Source organism: Harpegnathos saltator, unplaced genomic scaffold (genome assembly GCF_003227715.2).
Source record: "Harpegnathos saltator strain DR-91 unplaced genomic scaffold, Hsal_v8.6 scaffold99, whole genome shotgun sequence".
NCBI lineage: Eukaryota > Metazoa > Arthropoda > Insecta > Hymenoptera > Formicidae > Harpegnathos > Harpegnathos saltator.
The window spans coordinates 161,514-170,816 of NW_020230727.1; the positions used below are offsets into that span (position 1 = coordinate 161,514).

The window sequence follows — 9,303 nt, forward strand, 5'->3', positions numbered from 1 at the left end:
AAAACCACACAGGAACTCGCTCGCGAGAATCTCTGCGGAGCCAAGGCCCGTAGCAAACGTTACTATGATCGAAACTTGAACCCTCAGAATTTCAGAGTAGGAGGCTGCGTGTACTTACTAAAAGAACCCAGCAAGGGTAAGCTAGGAGACCAATACTCGGGCCCATACCGAGTACTAGAAGTATTACAAAATAATAACATACGCATTAGTATAAGCGAAAACCAGACGAAAATTGTCCATAGTAATAAGTTGCTTCTAGATAAGGCCAAAGGACCCCCTCTCCGACCACAGGCCAGCAACCCCCACTGCTAACACCAGGACACAAGGCAGAACGATGCGACGAAGGGCATACATCAGTACACCACGAGCCTCGCACCAAGATGCACCTCCTGACAGCCTTCGCCCTCTTCGCTGCCTTCGGAACCGAACCTGCAACCTCCCTCCTGGGATACGACTGTGGAGGAGAAGGATTAAACATTACATCGCTCTCGTTAACCGACATTGCCGAATGCCACGTTGACGACGTCGAACCTAAGAAAGAAGAGGTCTATCTACAGCTAATGCAATTCAACGACTTCACCCACACTGAGGCCATACAATGCCGCCTAGAAGTCGACCGCATAATCTACCGCTGTGGAATGTGGTCCCATGTATCCACTGTCCCCGGAGGAAAACGGAGCTATATAAGAGAAATCTCCGAGGAAACCTGCAGGAAGTCCCAGGAAACAGGAGCTATCATTTTGGGAAATGACATCCTAATTGACGGTTTAAAAAGAAACTCAACTACGTCACAGAGTCTGACCCTCGCCGGATCATTACAAAATGACGGCGCCTGTCAAGGAGCCGCCTATACTGACCCATTCGGAACGTGGGAAAGCGCCATTGTCCAGGCTAGCGTCCGGATAACCTTACGAGACTTCCTGGTTCCCATCAAAATAATGGCCAACGAAGTCATACTACCTTCGGGAATCCGCTCTAAAGCCACCAGCCGGGAATGCCTCGACGCTGACGGGACCGCTACATACTGGAAACCCACACCCAAGGATAATTGTAATTTCGACCGATACGATATATTTTACGAAGGCTTCGCGCACAAATTATCCCCTTTACCCGGACAAGGGGATGGGCTCACCATCTACACAGTTACTAACAACGATGCAACATTCGTCCTCGCCAAAACCTCAGAATCAAACCTCTGCGGATACAAAATCATGCACACAGAACACCCAAAACTCTTTATTCTCGAAACCTCGAGAGGACGGACTTTCAAGGAAAAATCCAACATCGCAATAGACAACCTAGACATGTTCGCCTATGTGAACTACAAATTTGTCTACATCGAACGTCACATGAAAAACCAACTGACGAAACTCTACAAGGACATCATGATACAGAAATGCGCTCTGGAAAGGCAAATCCTAGAAAACGCACTATCCTTATCTAACATCGCCCCGGACGAAATGGCGCACCGCCTAATGAAAAGCCACGGATACACGGCAGTGACCTCCGGAGAAGTCATATATATAATTAAATGTATCCCAGTCACGTGCAAAATCCGACAAGCAGAGCGTTGCTACAACGAACTTCCAGTAACTTACAACAACGCCTCATATTTCCTGACACCGCGCTCACGCATCCTTACCAAATCCGGCACGCCGAGGGAATGCAACGAGTTGTTACCTCCGATGTACAATATCGAGGAGGCCTGGTATAAAATGATGCCACGACCAGTGGAATCAATCGCACCTCCCGTAATTCGACCTCTTACTAAGCCTACCTGGAAGTACATAAACCCTTCCAACCTGGCGACCAGCGGAATATACTCCGCCGATGACCTAGACCGACTCAGGAACCACATAATGTTCCCAGTGGAGAAACCTGCAATCATCAGCACCTTAGCACAAGGAGCCATGGGAAGAAAGGTCCCAGCTGGAACCATCTCCCTGTATAATATGCTGGACGAAGAATCTCTGGAAAAAATCGCCGAGAGCGCAGGAGCACGCCTATGGAAAGGCTTCATCACATTCGGTTCAGCAAGCGCAGGCATCCTGAGCATCATACTCCTGATCCGACTAGTCAAATTGGTAGTCGACTCCATTATAAGAGGCTACGCACTCCACTCGATATACGGATGGAACCTCCACCTATTAGGCGCAATCTGGAGCTCACTCATCCACCTGCTGATCCACCTTGGGGGACGCGGGAAGACCCAGCAGAACGAACAGCCCAGAGAAGAAGAAGCAGCCTTGGAAGTATTAATACATCCCAAAACCGAGGCAGCCGACAACGCACGAGACACTAACAGTGAAAGTGAAGTGCGAATTGCAAGTGCCCCAACAAAAAGTTACAGCGAACTAAATAACTATCTGAGCGAAATACGCCAAACCAGACACTAAAGCGACATTTAGAATAAGTACATATATACATATCTCCAGAAAACGTCGGTTCAATGACGACCGACATTTTCTAATAAGGGGGGAGGTGTCGGATCGGTAGTCCGCGACTACCGATCATTCGACGCGGATTCTCGCCACGGGACCCGAGGCCTGCTTTCTACCGTCGACAGCGTGCAGAGATCTTCCACTACTACTACGGAGCATCTACCCCGCCTTACACCCTCCGCACCTGTAACGAGAAAACTCTGACCCTCGAACAGCTTCGTGGGCACGTGCGCAACTCCATGACACAGGTGTGCCAGATCATTACATTGGATTAAAGGAACTGGTGAGTGCCAATTGCTCTATACTCCGCGGAACATCGTGTCGTGCCTGCCAGATCGCGCGTATCCCTGGGGAGAATCACGCGATTCGTTTGACCCAAAAATTACGATCTAGCCCCGCGTCCAGGCCCGAGCATCTGCAGCCTAGCATCGCAGCCGCGGCCGACCGGGACGTAACACGTTCGATTCGGACTAGGATTCAACCGGACCGGTTCTCGCTGGAACGCGACGACGAAGAGTCGCGAAGTTACCGTCGTCCGATTCAGACTCGGATTCGACCGGACCGGTTCCCGCTGGAGCGCGACGACGAAGCGTCGCCAAGTTGCCATCGTCCGATTCGGAGTGTGCCGAATGCTCAGCGACCACACGTAAACGAAGCGTAGACTCGCGACCGGAGAATCCGAACGATAGCTCGCTCGAGTCGATTGTTCGGAGTTCTCGCACGCCCGCGCGTTCTCGCACGCGAATTCGCAAGATCAAGGTTTCGAATTCAAACTTTGAACGATCAACGCGACCCGTTGGACGTCGCGTGTTCACCGAAGCCTATTCGGACGTGACGAACCTCCGCGACAACAAGAAGAATCTGATCGTCGTTGGACAATTAGTACCGACACCTTTTTTTTTTGACGAGGAGGAAATCCATCATGGATACCCTGACCCTCGGGGAAGGGCCAGAGTTATGCCGGACTCCTACCGGCTAAAACCTCCCCGGGTGGCGCTGCGAAAGGACTGGAATCGGAGCCCCGGGGCCGAACTGCTTATCGAGGCCCCGAGTCCAGGCTTTACGCCTTCTGTCCCTGAGGGGAGGTTGGGGGAGGGGGGAAGCCAGCCCGAGGGCTCGCTTCGACCACCACTCCCCTTTCCCACCTCTCTCGCCTCGTCTCTTCGGTCAGGAAGGGGGAAGCCGGCCGAAGCCCGCTTCGACCACCGTTCCTGACCAGACGAGGCGCCGCCAATACATGTTGTGCGGCCGACTGATCCACCTTCTCAGCCGGCCGCCCTACCTTGGAGGGCTGATTGGAGCACCGGGAGTCCCCGCCCGGTGCCGCATCCTCCCGCCCGGCAGTTACGGGGGGAAATGATCCCCTAGCCGCCGGGCACTCCCACCTCCGCAGAGGAATGAGAGGGGGGTCCTAATGACTCCCCCTCTTCCCTTCATGTCCTTTAACTTAGGACCTTGCTAATAGGGGAGGAGAAAGGTGTTTTCTCCAGTGAAAACATCACTGGCATCATCTCCCCCCTTACTTTCATCCGTCTCCTACTTTAGGAGTAGGAGTCGGGGGATCGCAGTTAGGAGGTCGGGGCCTAAGTCCCGGTCTCCTCCCGGTCCTTCCATCTATTGGAGTTACTGTGGAGGTGGAGGGTAACGGTGCGACCGTTCCTGTCGCACTTTCCCCTCCACCTCCCGTTGCTCTCCTTCTCGTATTGCCCTGTGGGGGGCGTTCTGCCTCCTTGGAGCCCTTCCTACTTGCAACAAAGGGGGGCAGGAGGAGGAGGGGATGGAGGTGGTGCCCGGCCTGGGGCAATCCTGGAGCGTGTGTTGCGCGGAGTCATGATCATGCCCGCAATGGTGGCAGGAAGTTGTGCGCTCGTTACCTATTCGGCACAGGTACTCACCAAAGCAGCCATGCCCGGTGAGCACTTGTGCCATCCTGAATGTCAGGGTCCCGTGGGCCCTTCCTACCCATTCTTGTAGGAAGGGCCGGATGGCCTCGACGGTCTTCCTCCCGTATCTGGTGTTTGCCAGTAATCTCACCCATCTCTGGAGGAGGACCTATCGAGCCTGGTGCTTCATATTTTGTATGGCCCTGGCGAGCGGTTCTCCTATACCCCCCGTTCTTAGGAGCTCACGCTTCCTGTCGTACGTATACCTGTACGACAAGGCCATGAGCTCCATGGGGGGCATGCTCGCCAGGAACGTCGCCGCCACGCAGGATACGGTACGGTAGCATCTTGCCACCCTGGCCGCCAGCACCCTCTGCACTTTGCGCATTTGCGCTCGCATAGGGCGACTAGCGGCCAGGGTTTCCGCCCATACTAGCGCTCCATAGAGCGCCACCGAATTCAAAACTCCTGCGTGGAGGCGACGAGCCTTCCCGTCTGGTCCTCCGACATTGGGCATAAGTCTGCGCAATCTGGCAGATATTACCCTAAGTCGGGGGACCAGCCTGTTGAAATGCTCTTTGAAGCACCAGCCGCCCAATATGAGGCCCAGATATCTCATCTGGGCCTCTAACGGGACGCTGACTGCAACTATACTCACCTGGTCTGGGGTGGTTTCTATCCCTTGGGATGAAAGAAGATGGCTTCCGTTTTTCTTTCAGCCACCACCAAGCCCAGGTTGGAGCGCACAACTCCTGCCACCGCAAGGTTTGCCGTGTGTACGGCATCCCCCCAGTCATTCCCCCCGGCCAAGACGAGTATGCCGTCTGCGTACCATATAATACTACAGCCGGGGGGAGAGCAATTGGTACCTGACATGCCGATCAATGTGATGAGTCCGACACCGACCAGAGGAGGCAAGTGCAACGGCGTATTGGAATACGCGATCGATAGACGTTTCGAAGCGCGTTGGTTGGAACGTTCGAATCGACGACGACACGATTGAGGTACTCATGGACGCGTTCGTACGAAATAAAGAAACATGATATGAAACGAATCGTTGAATTCCTTTCTCGTTCCCTGAAACGCATTCGTATCCGCACGAGGCTGTTCGGCGCGTGTCGCCGCTGGGTGTAACGTAAAGTTACACACGGCGACGAAACCGACAGCCCTTCGACGTCGGGCGAGCGTCGATTGCGCACTGCGGCGCGCTGCGCTGGACGCTGGTACTTGTACACTTTCCCCCTACCACAGGCACAAAAAGGGCGTTAATTTCACCCTCCACCGTTCGAAGACACCGATGTCACGATTGACTGTAGAAACAACCATTTGCGCAAAAGTGGGAGCGGTGTTAGACCGCTCATTGGTCGAAGTTATTCCCTTTTCCCCACCGTACAAATGTTCAATGTGAACGGAGAAACGTGTATAAATAATAGTATCGAATGCGGCGCGCCTCTGTGCGTCAACCGACGCTCCTCGACGCGGAAGGGCTGTCGGTTGTTGTCGCAATGTGTAATTTTAGTTATACATCGCGACATACGCGCGATGAAATTATTTTTCAGAGCAACATTCGAAAGTGCTGTCGAACGTCGAGTCGCGATTGTGTGCCGATCAAAGCAATGTTCGAATATGGTGCGATGAGGGGAGAGTGTAACATCCCGCTATTCCGAGGCATAAAGAAGGAAATTTTTCTTCCAAAATCCAATTGCCGTAAAGATTTCCACTTAATGGATAACAAAATCGAGAAACGAAACAAGGTCGGCAGGCACGCACCTTTTTTTTTTGTCACTGTTTTCGGCTAACCAACAGGTCACGAACTATCTGTATCCTACATCTCAAGCGCCTTCTATATTCGTCGGAACCTGTAACAATAATATTTTTAATACCCTTCTCTCTCCAATAACGCACTTATGCGCATATACGTACATATACTACACTTTTGAAATTGCACCACACTCACTTATTTAACACCCTATATAACCGATATTTTTATATAATATCTCGCGTAATACCTTTTCTTATATATACATACCTAATTGTACCATAGCTATTGAATACAGAGACTTAATTTAACCACTTACCATCCTACCTAATAAGCCATTGTTATAATACAATTTATTAACGTTAAATCCTAGTATATTACTAGCCTAGTTACATTTAGCAGACCTATGCTTAAACCTGCCGCCGAAAAGCAAACAAGGATAAAATAATGATTAATAACCGCGATACACTAAAGTTTTAAAGATTTAGACCCACCTGTGCAACAAAATGGCGGAACAAACTCATTCATAGTCCCTAAAGCAGTACACCGCGGTAGCCTTAAGGCACGTCGCGCCACCGTCATCCCGCGGCCACCGAGCGTACCCACTCGCGCTCCTCCTTACCGACTCGATCAAAATTGTTGCTGAAAAATATTAATTTAGAAGATTATTGTTCGCGCACAAAGAATCCCTGAGCAATAACCTCTAGACCGACATAACCGCCATAGTTACCCTGTCCTTCACTAATACTTCAATCGCTTTTTCACATGATCACCCACACAATAGATATATATATATACTAATAATTAATCCCCCATTAAGAGAGGTCATCAGTAACAATAATTGACAAATTCCTGCTACTAAAAACTTAAACGAATAGACAAAATCAACTTCCACCGTGTAACGCAAGTCACGGACTACCCCACCACCTTTCTCGCTATCTCCTCGATAAGATAAACCGTGCATTCCTATATCATGACTAATCCAAGCAGAGATCGTTATTCATATCTCCTCACCGTAAACAACTAACACCTTTTACCCACCTCTTTCTTATTAATACTTTGCTTTTCAAATACTATCTAATAACCCTAGAGAAAATAGGGAAAGATTTTAGAAAAGGGAAAAAGAAAGGAGGGGGTATAACGAGTAATAACGCAAATTTAATTGAAAATAATTATACTGTATGAAATATCCTTGTACAGGCATTACAATATTAACACATAACGTCTATACGCGTCGATCTCGGCATTATGCTCGCTCCCTGTAACGAACAAAATAATTACCAATTAAAAATGTTCTTTTTAATCGGGATTCAGTGTAAGCTTTTTATTTACCCGAACAAATTTTTAAGACCGTAGGCGTCAGGGTCAGGGCTCATATCTAAACCACCGTATAGCCAAAAGTCGGCTGCCTCTCTCCTCCTCCATCTCCTTTTCCAACGCACTTCCGTCATTTCGCAGATAGACAGCAGACCAGGAATCTGGATATTTGTCTTCAAGGTCACATCCCCATTGCAGAAGCACTGTAGTAACATACCTTAGTAGTATAACCAAATATCCTAATGTGCATCCAATTGAGCTTACATCCATGCATGCAATACCCTGACATATACTCACTATTATCGCCGGCACCGGTCGGAAGTATCTTCGCCGAGGAAAACGTTGATGGAAAGGATACATATTTTCTCCTCTTTCTTTCTTACATACACGACTGATCATTCGCAACTGACAGCTGACTCATGAGCACACAAAATGGAGACCGACAAGTAACCAACCGCGAAATAACTAAACACCCTCCCTCAGATAACTACTACCACTGTAACGTCCTGCGACGTTCTCTCCACCATATCATTTTTTCGCCTCTGCATTGGAGGGCCAGCGAGACATATAGGTAGATTCAACCATAGAGGGTAATTGTTACTATTAAAATTTATCGATAAAAGTTCATATCTTTTAAAATAATAATAATTTTAGAAAATCGCGCGGTGCGATTTAAGGCTCCTTCAAAGTATTACAAATTATGTCCTAATAAAATTTCTGTAAAATCGATAGTTTAGAAGTTATGGCTATTTGAATGTCTCGACCAATCAGGAAAAGGCATGTTTTTCTCAGTAACTATAAGGCCTAGAAGAAAAATCTTAATTGCTAACAATAGCATTAAAAGACCTCTATTTAACGACCATATTAACATTTTGAAAAACATTAACAATTAATAAGAAACCAACAATGTTACTTACCAGTAGACTTCAGAAAATTCAAAAATTCATACGCAGGGACTATTGGGACATCAGTAATGCGTACCTTCCGTGAAAATTGAGAAAAGTCAATTTAAAATATTTTTAACACCTACGTACATAGAGAACATTTTAGTGAAACATAAGCAAATGTCAAAACCTCAGAATATTAATTACAAAAGGAAATAATGCCAAACGAAAACAATTAATTCTTGCCCACAAACAGAGAATCCTTCTGACAGTACATTCTCAAAATTTGGTAATTCTTACTTAAAATTTAATAAACCTAATTTATTTAAGTTCAGGGGTCACTTAAATACTCTATTTAGCTTGGAAATCCACCATTTTTGCCTTGGTCACGTTTAAATACTTTATTTAATTTAATTTAAGCCTTCTGTTCACGTTCAAGCTCTTCTTAAATATTGCACTCTTTTAAATTCGTTCGTACAGTACAACGGCTTGAACTCATCACTAATAATAAAAATTAATTGTTCATCGAATCTTCTATTACCATAAGCTTCTATAAGGTCTAAAACTCGGTAATTTATACATAAGAACCGTTTATAACAATTGTTAATTAATTACCGACGCCAATAATAACGAAACCTACCCAAGGGATCTACCTTACCGACATACGTAAGTAGAGAGCCCTATGGTAGAACTCAGCCTTGCCGAGAAACATTAATTTAACAACAGTAATAATAAGGATCCCTGTAATAAGAAATCCTATTTTTCCAGTTAACAATATTATAAATCTTTACACTCTAAAACCCACTGTTAACAATATGCATTTCTTATAATAATTCTTAATAACCACATTTAAACATTAATAACAAATATCTCTTTTATTATAACACATGCATATTGTATTTATAAAAATCATAACTAATTAACATTATAACTTTCTATTACACTATTCATATAATACTAAATTAGGCGTATATTATAACTTTAAGAACCACACATATATAATATTAACCATTTTTTAT

General features: G+C 46.9%; 1 protein-coding gene across 1 annotated transcript; it reads right to left on the reverse strand.

Moving 5' to 3' along the window:
• Window positions 1-4,493: 4,493 nt before the first annotated feature.
• Window positions 4,494-4,943, reverse strand: LOC105184947 (uncharacterized). Its single transcript, XM_011144078.1, has one exon. It carries the CDS (start codon window positions 4,941-4,943, stop codon window positions 4,494-4,496), a length of 450 nt encoding a protein of 149 aa, XP_011142380.1.
• Window positions 4,944-9,303: the final 4,360 nt, after the last annotated feature.